The following is a 17,357-nucleotide window of genomic DNA, read 5'->3' on the forward strand; positions in this document are numbered from 1 at the left end:
AGGAGTCATTTAGAGAACCCTGAATATCCAGTGGGGTGAGATACCCAGCACGTGGTCCTGACGCAGATCCCAGGAGGCTGCAGAGGGGCTGCTGAAGCACCTGGCATGTCCTAACAGTTAGCTCTAAGTGGTTTCTTTCCAGCGCATGGTCTTCCTGGTTTTCCCGCTTCTCTCTGGGACAACAGAGGAAGCTCTGACAGCTCACTTACACACCCTGAATATTGCCAAGAGCAACAGAAACCTTTCAGGCTGTTGTAGTAGCTAATATGGTCTTCCAAAGAGATGCTTTGAAACTGACCCAGAAAGGATTTGCAGTTTTTTGCCGTGCTGGTAAAATGATGATTGCCTGCCTGCAGCAGCCAACATTAGCAGGATTTCTGTGCAATCATGGAGGCGAGGGAAGATCCAAGACAATTCTCTTTGTCAAGGGTATAATTTCACAATACTTCTTTTTGCCTAATATCTGTCAGAGATCTTCAATTTTTTGCTTGACTGAAAAGCTACTCCTGGAAGTAACTAAGTAGCACATTGATCTGAGACTATGAAAGGGTAAAATAAGATTACTGATGTAAAGTTGCATAGTAGTTTCTGCTTAAATAAGGTTATCATCTGGGACCTGCTTACTCCAGTTTGAAGAAATGACAGTCTAGAAAAATGTTGTGTTTCAGAATCTATTCTGAATAATTTATTGCCACTGCATACTGAGCTGGATGCGTGCACAAAGTACTTGAAGTAAAACAAGGAAGAATGGCTCAAGATACCACTTCGGAGTTGCTGAGAAAAACTCTGAACGGAACAAACCAATCAAAAATAACATTAGAAGGACATGAGTGATGTAAAAACATTCCTTTTCAAGATAGAAGGGGAGTTCTGCAAGGGAAGTGGGCAGAGAAGACATCTATAATGAGGGCACAGAAACTCTCTGGTGTGTTTGACTAAGTGGGGTCTTAGCGATGGTGTTGCCTAGGTCACCATCGCAAAATGAGAAATAACATGAACAGTATTTCAGACATTTAGTTAGATTTGTTTGTAAAACTTCAAAATTTTGCTTCTCCAGTTCAAAGGTTATTTTATTTAAGAACTCTGTTTGGGGATTAAATGTACCACTGATTACAAACTCCTGACAAGTTAAAAAAGACTGCCCTATTTAGATTTGATGACAAAACACACAAAAGATATGCAGGACGGGTTGAGGGATGGAAACTCAGGGACCGTACTGAATTCATAAATTGAACAGAAGTATAATTTATCTTGTACCACTCCAAATGGGCAGATGTTGTATGCTTTCGAAAAAAAAAAAAAAAAAAAAGAAAAAGAGGATTTCTTTGTCAATGGGCACCATTGTACATATTTTTTTTCAGCAGTTTATTCGCTCGTAACAGAGTTGGGAACATACACAAGTCATGTTTTTTCCATCTTCCCTCCACTTGTTTACTGTTCAGTGTACTTGGAGATTTGTCTCTGCTTATTAATTAGAATGAAAAAAGAATTTAAACAAGTATCACTTAATTAAGAAGAGGTTTGGACACTGGCTTTGCTTGTGGTGACTGCCTGCAAGGGCCAGTGCTCCCCAGCCTGGAAAAGGTGACAGCCTTTGCTGCTTTCTATACATGAAATAGGAGATTTGCAGTCAGTAACAAGTACATTGACATAGGAATGCCCCTGCAGGGTAGATCTTAATCACTGTTTCGCTGTGAACTCTGGTAGTAAAGATTTATCCTGGATCTCAGTCAGGGTGCTATGTGTGATAGACTGGATCTGTATAGCTGAGGTGTTTTGTTTTTTGTACTATTTTTAACTCTAAGGCTTAGCAGTAATGGTTGCCTTTGACAACATTTTTACACCAAGCTGTCTTTATTTAGTTAATATTTTTCCAATAGAAAGACATTTTTCCACAGCTCCATTTCTAAATAATACAAGTGACTTGACAACTACATAAATTTGCTTCAGCCAGAGTCATGGGGTAGATTTTGGTCTTAATAGTAATGCATGACTGCTGCTAAAATTTGAGAGACAAGATAATCCTTTTATTTTTAATCCTTGGAGGCTTTCCTAGAATGGTACATACTTATTTACATAGAAAAAAATCAAAACCAGGACCGCATCATTGCATCTGTACACTTTTTTAAATGCTTTGACACATTTGCTGATGTTTAATAGGTAATTTCACATGCTTCTCTGGCAGTTTATAATCCATTATTTTGCACTACAGGCTGCATCCTTGAGTTTATTTTATGGTATAGACATAAAATAACTGAATGACAACAGCCCCTGGCCTCTCCCTTTTATCTATGGGAATAACCCTCAGTAAACAGAATCCAAGGGATGCTGCACATGCATTTTGATATGTATTTATATTAATGGGAATATTTCTGAGCAAATGACAAAACCAGCCTTGGCTTAGGGTAAAGTAACAGTGCAATTATTTAATAAACCATGTGTCACAAGAATCTCTCAGGGTCAGTATTTCACTGTTTTGGAACCATATTTGGGCCTTGGTTTGCTAATACTAGCTGCTGAGAAAAAAATTGTAAATATCTGGCTTATTTCTCTATGAGCTGATGGGTTTCCACAGTAAAGTTGGGATATTTATGAAATACAGCACAAAGTTCCCATTCAGTTAAGGAGAGAATTAGTCCCCTTGAATTGGAGATAGATTAGTATTGAAGGAGGGAAGTAATTAAGTATTGTATAGCATAATTTTGATCTTAATATGAACATTATAGTCTAAATTCTACTTTCTTTGATTTAATCAGAAATCAGTGAAGCAGTTCTGTGTTATAATCACTAGGAGTAGAAAGAGAACTGCAGACAGAGAAAATCAAAACATACTGGGTAAAAGAATAGGGCTACAGCCTGATTTTCAAGGAACAGAACAGATTTAGGTAGAAAATAACTTTTAAAAGCTGGAGGCGAAGAGGGAAGAAGGAAAGGTGTGCCTGACCTGCAGTTTAGGATTAATTTGTGCTGCAGTATCAGGAACTTTGGAATTTTAAGGGTTTGTTTTGCCCACTATTTGGAATCGCTTCATATTTTTGTACCAAAGCTGAACTTCTCCAATGATAAACATGTTTAGCTCCAGGCATTTGGTTTGTCACCAGCTGGGAACAGGGGGAAGGCTTTGCTTATTCTCCAGACTAGTAAGAACTCTCTTGGAAAGCTGCTGTTCCTCCAGCTCCAAAATACACAGCTAATTTGCTCAATCCTTTTTTTCCACAAAGATTGTAGTTGCATGGTTCTTATTACAGTGTTTTTCATTTTGTCCTAAACCCTCTTATGATTTCCTTTTCAACATTGGTCTATAGAGTGCCATGGTGCACAGTCCTACAGCGCCACAGTGCCACTACATTAAAAAATGCCATTTTTCCAGCACAAAGAAATTCACTCTGCTCTCAGAGTAAACCTGAGCTCTGTCCCTTTGGAAAAGTAGATAGACTCAGGGAATATATGATGTACATGGCATGACATATGACCTTGTAGTGATAGGTGAAATAGCCAGTATTCCTGTTTTATAAAGCAGGGGAAAAGAGAAAACCGAAGTTTGAAGTTCAGGCTAATAACAGTGTTGTCAATCTGAAGTAATAGGTTTGTCTAATGTAAAAATCTAGTATGCTTTTACTGTAGGTTTATATTCTTAGTTGTGTAATTCACATTAATAGCCACTGCAAAACAATTTGTGCAACTCCTTCTCCTCCTGTAATCAACTTTAATGATGCCACTTATTTAAAACACACTTGGAAGAAAAAAATAGTTTGTATTACCTCCAGCTCCATGTGTTTTCCTTCTTTGTCATGGTCCTTCAATTCCTTTTCAGAATGATCTTCGCAATCTTCTAAATGACAGATGTGTTGATATTTAGTAAGTTCATGTTTAGCTTTCTTTCTTTGAGAAGCATTCTTTCTGTGAAGAACATTGAAAAACACCTCATACAGTGGCAATTCAGTAAACACATCTTCATCACCTCTTCCATCTGCTTCTTCCTCTTCAGAAGAAAAATCTTCTGCTTCTCCCACCTCACAAATACAGAGTTTAGTATTAGCTTCATGTGATAGAAGTTTGAAATCAGAAAATGCGATAGCACTTGGTTTGTGTTTTATGATTCTGATCTCACGACTTCTTTCTGGTTTCTCGTCTGACTTTTTTCCTGTAAGGACTGGCCATTCTATATGCAAGGAAAGGTTTAAAGGGTCTTCCTCTGGCTTATGCCTTGTAGAACAGAGTATTTCTTCACAAAGTTGCTTTGTCTCAGACTGATCAGTGGCACTGACACACCCTGCGGCCGTGCCAATTTGCAAGGATGTTTCTTCATGATCTAATAAGGATGATGCAGACAGCAAACTCAACTCGGTTTCCAGTAAAACATTCTGAAATTCAGATGGACTTCCCTGGTTTTCTGTCTTTCTTTGATGTTCTTCATACCTTGCTTCCTTTGGAGTCCCCCGGCACTTGGCAGAGCTAAGATAAGGTGAGCCCTGTTCTTCATAGATGTTAGTTTCCATTCCAGTGAGTTTCATCCATCAGAGATCAAAATGACTTCATTCCTAGTTTTCTTAAGAAACATAACTCCACGTATGTAGCCAGAAAATATCTTCTTATTTTTCCAAACCCATGATCACACAATCATTATTAATGCCTGGATTCTCATACAAAATACCTGAATCCTCTCTGCTCCTGAAAAAAATATATGTATAAAAATTATTGATAGTAACATGCTCACATCAGCAAAAGTAATTAAATTAAATTCCTGTATCAAATTTACTTAAAGGTCTCTTAAAAAATGTTTGATGTATGCAGATTAAATGAATTTAAAACATGAGAACCTTGACTTGTTTACCTTTGAGACTAGAAAAGAATTGACAAATGCAGAAATGTTTTTTAAATATTTACTTTATTTTTATTATTGATACAATGGTTCAGAATCATTCAAAGTGAAGTTAGCTATATGTTTGGTTTTGAAACATGCCTTTGTTCACTGTAGTTTTATTGTCTGTTAAATAATTGAAAACTTCTACACTGTTTGAGAAAGCTAATAGAATGTCATAGGGAAGAGCAAGGAGCGAAAGCAATTGACAGAAGAGAGTGAAGATTTCAATATAGGTAGAATTTTCTGTCTCTCGGCTTCTGTGAATTGCCAATGCAGTGCAACACCTGTGCATTTTTAATAAATTTGCAAAGCAAAAAGGGAGGCTAAAAATACAGAGAGCTTTAGTACTACATCAGAGTTGGCCGTGTCTGGTTTAAATCAATCTTAACTTCTGTGCTGACATCTAGGCTGTGCACTTCCAACGCATGGGAAGAAAGGAGCAAATGAAGAACCAATTTGCATCACTGAATAGCTTACATCCACCAATATATGTAATTTACTTTTCGTGACAGATTGAATATTGATAGTATTTCTTTTAATGATTGTTTCAGTACTCCATCTATGGGAGAGCAAAGCAGAACAGAAGCTTTTCAAAATAAGAAGAGAGTCTTAAGCCTTTGATGTATGCTGCAAACCTGTCAGTGATGAGGAAGACCTGTCAGAACGCAGCACTGTGATTGTCAAAGTGGGAAGCAAACAAAGTTAAGATGCTGGCATGTGACATGCCTCGCACTGCATGTGACATAAACCGAGCAATGCACACCAACTAGCCATATTTTAGTGCTGCTTAGCCTGTATTTTAAGTGTTATAGATGTATGTTGGGTAATAGAAAGAATACTGTTACCCATACAGAAAAATTGGATTTATTATATTAACTTTGTCATTTGAACTGCAGCTGTAAAAGGTGTGAGCGTGCAGATATATACTGTTTTGCTAGACTTTCTCTCAGCTATTTCTAGCTATTTAAGAGTCAGACATTGTTGTAAGCAACTGTCTAGCCTCCTGCTGGAGTCAATGGAGAGAGAAAAGTGCTTCCAGAAGATAAATACTCTCACTTATCTTGGATACATATTTTGACATGGGACGAGTCTCCCTCCTGGCATGACTCTCTTATCCAAAACTGTGGAAGTAGTCTAGACAAAAAGCTCATATTGGCCACCGGACATTTAGAAGGATAAATAAAGGCTAGGTGAATCTCAGCCGATGTCTTTGTTACACAATAGATAGATAGGACAGATAACATTGTCTATGTGTGAATGAGAAACCTACTTTTGAAGCCCTCATTTTCTCATAAACATCAGCCATCTACATAGAAATGACTTCACTTTCAGAAGTGCTGACCCCCCTTGTTTCTTGCTAACATTATGAGAACTAATTGAGCTCAATGTCTTTGAAAAAGAAAACACATTCCCACATTTGTAAGGGATGACTGGAATACATAACACTTCACTTAACATTTTGGACATAATGGGCATAGTGAAAAATCCTCCTGGCATTTCAGGTGAGTATTATCACCTCTGCTTCACCATGAGCCATTACCTTTGTCTTTCAGCCCCTGAACCCAGTACCCTGCAAGAAGGCAAGCTCTAGCACCCACATTCCCACCATGCAAAGCCAGGTATAAGTGAAAAAGATATACCTCATCTAGAAGACTCCCCAGAAGGTTGCAAGAGAGCTTTGGCTTGGCTGCTCACACCAGCCTGTTGCCATCAGATGAGAGAATGGGTTGCATTCACCAGCCATTGCTGCTAGGGGCTGCCTCGCCTGTTGGTGAGTGGCTGTTCCTCACCTATCAGTAGTTCCAGCAGGAGCAGCGATGCTCAGTTCTACAGGTCTCATCCACAGACTCTCTTTTCCAGCTTCACCCTTTCCTACTGTCACTTTTCTTTCTCTGGCAGAAATTAGCCTTCCCTGACCTGTTCTCTGGACTCACTTTAGTTCTGGCAAAGCTGGCAATCAGGCTCTGCTGAGATGGCATATGCAGGAATACACCTCTGTGTTCACAGGAGTACATTTGCTTTAAAAAACCCAAAATACAGCACAAAATGCACCAGAAAAAGCTACAGAAAATCTGCAGTAGGCAAGTGTGGGATAAGTGAATTATATATTTTTTATTTCTAGTATTTTAGGATGATGCTTTCAACTCTAAAGCATATATTATCATCCCTGCAAAAATTTGCATTTTGCATTATCTCTGGATATTCCTAGCATCTAAAATCAATATCCAGCTTCTTTTAAAATTTTGCTAAGTTCTTTTTACCAAATGAGTTTTATTTTTTACAGAACGTGGTGTAAAGCTGTAACTCATACAGTTTAATTACAAAAGGCATGAAAGATTTTTTTTCTGTTTATTCAATTTGCTTACTCCATTGGATTCCATTATTCCATTATTTTTCCTAGGATGAGACTGGGACAAAGAAAGTATGCAAAAGTACGGCAAGAAGTTTCAGAAGAAGTGGTAAGAAGACAGAATGTGAGTTTATTCTTATTCATACTGTGCAACATATCTTTTTACTCAATCTAGCAGTGATTGTGAAAACCCCCCACTCATACAACATACCAAATTCCATATTTTATAAAGAGTTACACACAGACTTTTATAGCTCCTAAAAATGGAGCATTTTGGGCAGAGCTGTGGATTTGGAAATCATGCCCATAGCAAAATGTGTAACTCAGAGAGGTCTGAGCATTCAGAGCTAAATCTGTATGTGTCACAAAAGGCCTGTAACAGAGCATGCGAAATAAGGTAATTCTCACCACAATTCTGAATGTATGCACTTATGAGTTCCGAAAAATAATAATCTTTCTGGAAAAGGCCTTCAAGGCTTTATAAATAGGGAAATTACTTTCGTATGCAGATGTAATTTTAAATATATACTATAGCATTAGCTCTACTGGCAGGTGCTACTGTCAGTAAAGATATTGTTGAATAATAAAAGTCTGTTGGGCATATGTATGGTCTTTTCCAGCTAGAAGGGAAATGTGGGAGCTACCACAGCTAGCTGTCCAACCAAAACTGACTCCAAAATTGTTTGAGAAAGAGCACAAAAAAAGCAATACAGGATTTTTTTCTTAAGCCAAAATGTGAAATGTATATCTGGGTGTTGCCACTAGAGCTTTTTACACACACATTTAAAACACACAACCTCCAAATTTTATTTTCTAAGGAAAGTTCCTTAAAGTCAGCAATAGGTTAATACATATTTGTGATACAGCTAGTGAAATGCTAGGGAAGGAAAGTTCTAAGGGTCTGCCACAAGCAGATGTCTATGTGCAGATATACAGATAAACTTTTGTGTATCATACTCTTGATTCCCCTTTGCCCACACAACAAAAATTTGTATTAAAACTCAGCAAGTTTTTTCATAAATATCACACAAAAGGCATATATAAGGCTTAACTCTTAGAAAGGAGGGGTTTGTAGAGAATTTAATATTCATAGCCGCATTTCTATTTTCTTGAGTCAATACGAGATGAATTGTTTTCTGGGGTAAATCATTTTGCTTTATTTCATAGGGTTACTATAATAGCAAGTCACCTAAACTAACTTTCCAAGAACTGCTTAAATTACTGCTTTTTCATACCTATTATCTATTTTGGCATTATGGAGAATGGGAATGTGCAGAGTTTTCTTGTTTCTTTAAATGCAATTTAAACTCCAACTGACATAGTAAACCAGCAAATCAAGTCCTGATCTTGCCTGGAACAGTACAGCACTCATCTGAAATAATGAGTTTTTACCCCTCAGCCCCTAATGCATTTCCTTGCCTTTCACAATGACTTTGTTTAATATTTCCCATTGACTTACACAATCTTCCCCTGAAAAATTAAGCAAACAAGCTAAAAGAATGTGAGAGACACAGACTAAGAGCAAATTAGGAGATTTGGAATTTTTTTCCCTGATGATAATTTTACCTGTTTATCAAGGTAACCCCATATTTTTCAATTCAGTTAATTTCCATAAGTGTAACAACAGGAACTCGGGAAGTAGCCAAAAGATCCTCCAAACGTTGGGGCAGAACAGGAAAAGAAGCGAGCAGATCCTTAACAAAAGACATTTCAGCTTGCTTGCTGCACGAGAACTCTGTCAACAGAAGTATGTGTGAGAATCCCTGGGGCGAAAACAGCCTTCTGCAAGCACTGGCCAAATTATTCACAGAAAGAGACAGAAAAAAAGGAGAGGGAAGGGAAAAAAATAAAAAGAGAGAGTGAGAACATGCTTCACAGGAACACCAGGCACTTCTAAAAATACAGTGTGACCTCATTCTTCACATTGTGCCAGACCTTAACACTGTGCTTTGCTTTATCACCCGGAGCACTTGAAGTCAGGTTCCCACTGAACACACTCAAATTTGGATGCTGTCAGGTTTTGAAAAGGTAGGCTGTGAAATGCCTTTTGATGTAGTATAAAGCCAGTATGAAGGAATACCAAAATTAGCTTTCCATGTCACTTGCAAATTCTAATTATTGTTTCCCTATGTTTCTTCAAGACCTGCATTTGCTGCCAAAGCTTCACAAGTCTTCCCTTTTATATATGTTAATAGGATCATGGTTTGCAGATGGGCTTGTGCATATGCCGCAAAGTGCAGCTATAGTGTATATTACTAGACATGTGCAATTCTCAATCACTTATTTGCAAATGTAGCCTGGAAAGGAAAAGGGTGAACTGTCATTGGAAATATGGGGTGAGAAGACTCTGAGTTATAGTTTCATTTTGGAAGTGTTTTTCTCTATTGCTTTTGATTAGAGCAAACAGCAAAAATGGAAAAGCTGCAATACCCTTTACTTATGTAACGGATCCTGCATGCTAGCAGTAGTAGATTACATTTTTCACTTTGTGATATCAAGGCACAGATATTTGGCACAAGTTCTACCAAATCTACATCCCTCCTGACTCATTTTAGTGAGTGAGGGAGGTGGCACTTAGATGCTGATTTCTCTTGCACATCATGCGCCTCATTGCCTTCACTGAAGTTAAATGATATTTTAGTCAGCAAAGAATTTGGCATATCTATGAATGAGTCACTCAGTCAATGACGTGACATCTGAAGGCAACCATTTTGCAGGAATTACTTTATATGACAGTTTAGCGTGGCTTGTCTCCACTTCGAAGTTTTTATCATCCCAGGACAGCTGTACTACCAAGCCTCTCCTTTAGCTTTGCCATGTCTGTCCCCACCTCCACTGTGGCAGAAGCACATTTTACATTGCCGAGGAAAGTCAAATACCATCTCTAATGCAATAAACTACAACAATAAAGAGACACTTTGCTAATTTAACTGTGCTTACTTTCTTCTTTGTCTCAGGTGCAACTGTTGGTCCCAGATATGCTGTTTTCCAACCACCATCTGAACTAATGCAACTATGTCAGCAATATATTTACAGTTGGACCTATTTGCAATATATAGGAGGGAAAGACTCTGCTCCAGGAGGGGTCATTGACACATTTTATGTGATTAGCAGAGCTTAATGTTGAGTTTAATTCAGCTGAGGTGCTAACGTCCTGCCACTGTGCTGACTCTATTGTGTTTCTATCCAGAACAAGGTTCTCAGCAGCATTGTCATTGTCACCTTACTAGCACGTGAGAACAGTGGTTTAAATGTAAATAAGGTGAGAAAATACACTTTGTAATACAACTATTGCCACTTCTAAGAACTTAGATTCAGAAGCAATATTTTGTTCTAGTTGGTTTATATAATGTGGGCTTTGACTTTGCAAATCATTCTACTCTGTGCATGAATAGCATGGTTACAATTGTGAATAAAATCAAACGACAGGAATGTGTGGGCACCAGCAAAGTGAAGGATTAGACAGGGTTCCTCACACTTGAAAAAGTGTCATACATCTTGCATATTTGATTGCATCCTCTCAAAAGAAGGTACTGAAAACGAGTTGGGTATGAATGGGGAACTGAGGGCATATGTCTTTCAGCATGTCTCTGAGAACATAAATGAAATATCTTTAAAGAACAAGATCTGGGTTTCCTTCTGCTATTAGGCTTCTTTTAGCATTGTGTTCAATGTATTGCTTTTTAATTCCCTGTTCTGCCTCCTGTATTTTTTTCTTGCAGCTATGAAATGGAGCATCAAGCTCCTGATGAGATATTGGCTGGAGGTTGTTTGACTACATGCTTTTAGAAGGCAATTTTGAGTGATTTAAGATTACACTGTGAACTACTTGAGAAATTAAACCTGATGTGAAGTTGCTGAAAATCCTAATACAGGAAATAAGGGGTGAGAGGGGTGTGTGTGCATATGCATTTATCTAAAATCTGTGGTATTAAATGAAAACCATAAATGTTTTATATATTACCCTAGAACACTTTGGCTTTGTTTTTATGTGAATGGTGCAATCAACATGGAACAGGAAGAGCAGCCAGTCATGCACAGACACTTCATAAACACAGGACCCAGAATGAACCAGCACCTAATAAATATTTTAAAAATAACACTAGATAAAACACATAAGGAAAAAAAAAAGTCTGTCTCCCTTTAGGCTGAGGATCTTGGCATTGGTAAAATCTCAGCTCTTCATCTAAGCAGCCAGTTCAAACCAAAATCAGGAAACAGCCATTCTGCAAGCAAAGGCACATAGGTATGAGCTGCTTCTCCCCCCAGTTTAATGCTACTACTGTTTCTTCAGCCTACAAAGTGAATTCCATTCATGGGATGCTCAGTGGACTGGTTGGAAGTTAATCACATTGTACAGAAGGAAAGAGGCTGGAAGAATCAGTTTTCTCATATTGAGAATATCTGTGTTAATATGAATAGTTTAAGGGTCATATTCACTTTTTTTTTTTTTTAAGCTCATGAAAGTGAAATTCCAGAAGACAATGACTTCTCAATCTACAAGTTAGGCAAATAGTAAGCAGCTTGGTTTTCTATTTGTTTATTGAAATATTGAAAGTTGTATATCATCACAAAATTGTCCTTCACAACAGCCTGCAAGTGGCTTCCAAAATTGCATGCATCCCTCTGCTGAACCTTTGACATGCACCAACAGCCAAAACCACCAGACAAAAGCAGCTATTTCTGCACCTTGCAGGGTCAGAGGCTGATATGGTCTGTGTTTATTGTATGGGTCATAATGCCTTAAAATTACAGAAATTAAGTTCTTTAAAGTGATTTCCCTCTCTGAAAATGGAAAACATCACTGTCTTGGATGCCTTCATGAGAAAGTATCAATTCAGATTCCTTTCACTTACAATCATTATTATCCACCTTCTGCATTTATTGACCACACATCCAGAGGGATGTCAACAAGAATCCAAGGTTCTTTATCACTAAAGCCATGTCTTAATCACATCTCATCTTCCATCCATAAAAATTGTTTTGTTTGGTTTGCTAGTTGTCATGACTGAATTTACGTAAAGAACATAAGAGACAGAGACTTCAACAGGCATCATGACAGAAGATCAGCACTTGGTTTAATAGGCTAACTCTCTTCTTGCTAATTCTATTTATACAGAAGAGTTGATTTTCATTAGAAATGTCTGACCTTTCCTCCTGAACTGGGTTCTCTCAAACAAAATTAAACCAGTGATCTTAACCAAACTGCCACCCCTCAAGCCCTTGGTTTTCCCAGGGTCTATAAAATTCCCCCAACATTTCCAGCAGTCTTCAGTAACTCTTAGTGCTCTGCTTTTACTTCAAGCTTCCCTACAGCTGCAAGTCAAATTTCAAGTCCTGATCCTACTCCTCAAAATCATTTCTGTGACTTGACTCTTGCTTCAGCTCTGTCCTTGCAGCCTGTGCCTTTGCCCTCTGCAGGAGTGAGAGCCTGGCAGAGGAGCAGAGGCTTCCCAGCAGCGAGCAACATCTACTGCCCCCAGCTCATGAGAAACCACAATAAAAATATCATCTCTGGCTGTTTCCTAAGCAAAGCATAAACAGAAAGATAACTCACAGGACACTGGTGTTTGGGATAATAACAGGCTCAGGCCTCTGCAGGAATTCCCGGCTAGTCTGGAGACAGCCAGCCTGAGGAGCTGGAAGCAGCTGGACCGTGGTAGCTACTGAACCTTGCGCAGGACTGAGCTGATTCTGATACCTAAATCAGCTCACAGAATATCTGACGGAAAAATAGGGGAACATTCAGTTCCCCCAACATTTAACAGTGCCCTGTGAGACACGTTAGACTACACCACCGAACCTCCGGCTGCTAGCTCAGAGAGGTGCGAGTGTCCTCCAGGTCCTTTGACATAACTTCTGCAGGGCTATTGTAGGTTGGCCGTGTATCTCAAAGGGCACTGCTAGGCACTTGCAGGTAGGCACTTGCAGGTAGGCACTTGTTTGCAAATGAATTGTATTCATTTTACTTAGCAGGCTAGTCAAAGAGTTTAACTTCAGGCACCTAATTTAGGATTCATAGGTAAGAGCCTCAACCTTTCCTTTGTCTATATAAAAAACCTATGGTCTTAATGTACGCACCTAAATTCGACTGCCATAAGTGTTATATTGCTTCCAAAAATAACTACGTATGTGTCTCCTGGTTAGGCAAAGAAGCTCCCATTGGAAACCAAATTGATCGGAACTGTCAGCAGCTCTCTGCTGTCTAAGGACCTGTATCTGTGCTGCAGTACATTATTATGGAAAGTTTCAAGGCTAAATCAGAACACACTCAGAAAACAAACACAAACAAGTGCTTTAATGCCATGTGCATTAAATCACTTTGCGGCATTTTGGCTCCGCTGGTTTGTACTCCTATCAGTCTTTTAAAGTTTCTACATTATTTTGGCAACATACTACATTTCTCAGTTGAAATATGCTGCTTAATGCAGGACTGGTAAACAGCTTGAATAGGCAGGGCTTTGATTTATGAACTGCATCAATATGGTAATGAGGAAGTTGGCTGGGCAATTAGTTTTAAATTGTATAAGCTCACACTAGCTCTCATTATTATGAGTTCAAAGGTTTGTTAGAACACCTCTGAGTTCAGTATTTCAAAATCCTCTAGTGCCTTTATATCTATTAGACCAGAACTGAAGCAAATTAAAACCTCTGCTACACCTTCTGCATCTAATATCACTAAATCATTTCTATGAAAATATCAGCAGTAAATAGATGCATCCATTCAAAATGCTACTTTACATGCATTTTTTCTTTTTAGACCAGGATGGGCTTTGGACTCCGGCAATGTCTTTATCATCCTCTGTAATCAGTGTCTGTAATGAATGCTGAAGAAATAAATGCTTATTACTATAAAGGCTATGCTGGCAGGCAGACTCCTCCCTTCAAGACCTGCTGGGTGCATGAGGTATAAATGGCAGCAAGGGAAGACTGTGCCAGCTGCAATGAAGATAAGTTATTTCAGAATAAGCAAAATTTATTTTGGAGGAACCTCCTGTGATTCCCATCTGCATGTGCAGTAGGGCCGGGGTGAATCCTGCTCAATCAGTTTTGGTCAAGAAATATTTTTTGGCAAAAGAACTCTTCCCTCAAAACCAGAATATTTTTGATGGATGACCCAATGCATTTTTGTTTAATCTGAAAAAAAAAAAATCATTTATGTTGGGGTAACTTTACTTCTTGCTATTAATCTATTAGTCCATGGAGACGTTATAGCAGCCTTGCAGTACTTAAAGGGGGCCTACAGGAAAGCTGAGGAGGAGGTCTTTATCAGGGAGTGTAGTGATGGGATGAGGGGTTTTTAAGCTGAAAGAGTGGAGATTTAGATTGGATATTAGGAAGAAATTCTTTATTGAGGTACTGGAACAGAGTGTCCAGAACAGTGTTGGGATATAAACTCTTCAGGCGGGACAGGAAGGGTAGGAAAGGAGGCGGGGTAGCCCTCTATGTCAAAGAGTGCTTTGAAACTCTCGAACTGGATTACGGTGAGGACGGGATCGAGTGCCTATGGGTTAAAATCAGAGGAGCCCACAAGAAAGGGGACTTTGTGATAGGAGTCTGTTACAGACCACCCAGCCAAGAAGAAGCTGCTGATGAACTCTTCTATAAACAGCTGGGGACAGTCTCTAAATCTCTGCCTCTTGTCCTTGTGGGAGACTTTAACTTTCCGGATGTCTGCTGGGAGTACAATACAGCAGAAAGGAAACAGTCTAGGAGGTTCCTGGAGTGCATCGAAGACAACTTCCTTGCACAACTGGTTAGCGAACCAACAAGGGAGGGTGCCTTCCTAGACCTGCTGTTTGTGAATAGGGAAGGTCTTGTTGGGGATTTGACGGTTGGAGGACGCCTGGGATTAAGTGATCATGAGATGATAGGGTTTTCAGTTCTAGGTGGGATTAAGAAGGGGGTTAGCAAAGCAGTCACATTAAACTTCCAGAGGGCAGACTTTGGCCTGTTCAGAAGGTTGATTAGCAAAGTCCCGTGGGAAACAGTCCTTCAGGGCAAGGGAGCCCATGAGGGTTGGGCGCTCTTGAAAAATGAAATCCTATCAGCTCAAGAGCAGGCCATCCCTGTGTTCCGGAAAAGGAGCCGGCGGGGGGAAAAGCCAGCTTGGTGGAGCAGGGTGATCTCAAGATGCGTCAATAAGAAAAAGAAGCTCTATGTGCTCTGGAGGAAAGGACAGGCATCTTGGGTGGACTACAGGGACGAAGTGAGATCGTGCAGGGAAAAAATCAGGAGGGCCAAGGCCCAACTAGAATTAAAACTCGCTAAGTCTGTGAAAGACAACAAAAAGTCTTTCTACAAGTACATTAACAGGAAAAGGAGGACGAGGGAGAATATCCAGTCTCTAGTGGATGCAGAAGGAATAACAGTGACAGGGGATAAGGACAAGGCTGAGGTACTTAATGCCTTCTTCGCCTCAGTCTTTAATAGCAAAGAAAGTTGTTCCTTCTGTTTACAAATCCAAGAGTTAGAGGGGCAGATTGAGGCTCCCGTGATCCAAGAGGAGGCGGTTAGAGACTTGCTTGCCCAGCTAGACGTCCACAAGTCTATGGGGCCGGATGGGATCCACCCAAGAGTATTGAAGGAACTGGCGGATGTCCTTTCCAAACCCCTATCCATCATCTTCCAGAGGTCCTGGCTGACTGGGGAAGTTCCACTAGACTGGAGGCTGGCTGATGTTGTGCCCATATACAAGAAGGGTTGCAGAGAGGATCCGGGGAACTACAGGCCTGTCAGTCTCACCTCAGTGCCAGGGAAAGTCATGGAACAGGTAATCTTGAGTGCTATCATGAAGCACACGCAAGAGAACCGGGTGATCAGGCCCAGTCAACATGGGTTTACAAAAGGCAGATCTTGCCAAACTAACCTGATCACCTTATACGACAAAATGACTCAAGTACTGGATGGGGGAAAGGCTGTGGATGTAGTCTTCTTGGACTTCAGTAAAGCCTTTGACACAGTTTCTCACAGCATTCTGCTTCAGAAACTGTCAGCCTCTGGCCTGGACAGGCGCACACTCTCCTGGGTTGAAAACTGGTTGGATGGCCGGGCCCAGAGAGTGGTGGTCAATGGAGTTAACTCCAGCTGGAGGCCAGTCACAAGTGGAGTTCCTCAGGGCTCAGTACTGGGTCCAGCTCTGTTCAATGTCTTTATCAATGACCTGGATGAAGGCATTGAGTGCACCCTCAGCAAGTTTGCAGATGACACTAAGCTGGGAGGAAGTGTCGACCTGCTGGAGGGTAGGGAGGCTCTGCAAAGGGATCTGAACAGGCTGGACTGCTGGGCCGAGACCAATGGGATGAGGTTTAACAAGACCAAATGCCGGGTCCTGCACTTGGGGCACAACAACCCTATGCAGCGCTACAGACTGGGGGAAGAATGGCTGGAGAGCTGCACAGAAGAGAAGGACCTGGGGGTGCTGGTTGACAGCCGACTGAACATGAGCCAGCAGTGTGCCCAGGTGGCCAAGAAGGCCAATGGCATCTTGGCTTGTATCAGAAATGGGGTCACCAGCAGGTCCAGGGAGGTTATTCTCCCTCTGTACTCGGCACTGGTGAGACCGCACCTCGAATACTGTGTTCAGTTCTGGGCCCCTCACCACAAGAAGGATGTTGAGGCTCTGGAGCGTGTCCAGAGAAGAGCAACAAAGCTGGTGAGGGGGCTGGAGAACAAGTCTTATGAGGAGCGGCTGAGAGAGCTGGGGTTGTTTAGCCTGGAGAAGAGGAGGCTGAGGGGAGACCTTATTACTCTCTACAACTACCTGAAAGGAGGTTGTGGAGAGGAGGGAGCTGGCCTCTTCTCCCAAGTGACAGGGGACAGGACTAGAGGGAATGGCCTGAAGCTCCGTCAGGGGAGGTTCAGGTTGGATATCAGAAAAAAATTCTTCACAGTAAGAGTCATTGGGTACTGGAACAGGCTGCCCAGGGAGGTGGTCGAGTCGCCTTCCCTGGAGGTGTTTAAGGAACGGGTGGATGAAGTACTTAGGGACATGGTTTAGGGAGTGTTAGGAACGGTTGGACTCGATGATCCAATGGGTCCTTTCCAACCTTGTGTGATTCTGTGATTCTGTGATTCTGTGAAGTCATGGATGCCCCTTCCCTGGATGTGTTCAAGGTGAGGTTGGATGGGGCTTTGTGTATG

General features: G+C 40.5%; 1 protein-coding gene across 3 annotated transcripts in view; it reads right to left on the reverse strand.

The window, feature by feature from the left end:
- STARD13 (StAR related lipid transfer domain containing 13) overlaps positions 1–17,357 on the reverse strand; it is a 309,317-nt gene that overhangs the window by 254,692 nt on the left and 37,268 nt on the right. Inside the window, exons 2-3 of one of the 3 annotated variants that reach the window (XM_054050950.1) lie at positions 8,781–9,005; positions 3,762–4,671 (exon numbers count right to left, since the gene is read on the reverse strand). The exons of 1 other annotated variant lie outside the window; for it this stretch is intronic. In XM_054050950.1, coding sequence (XP_053906925.1) covers positions 3,762–4,514 — 753 coding nt within the window. In that variant the 5' untranslated portion in view covers positions 4,515–4,671; positions 8,781–9,005. The remainder of the gene's footprint in view (positions 1–3,761; positions 4,672–8,780; positions 9,006–17,357) is intronic. One more of the 3 variants, XM_054050879.1, reaches the window with a different exon arrangement.

This window comes from Cuculus canorus, chromosome 1, assembly GCF_017976375.1.
Source record: "Cuculus canorus isolate bCucCan1 chromosome 1, bCucCan1.pri, whole genome shotgun sequence".
NCBI lineage: Eukaryota > Metazoa > Chordata > Aves > Cuculiformes > Cuculidae > Cuculus > Cuculus canorus.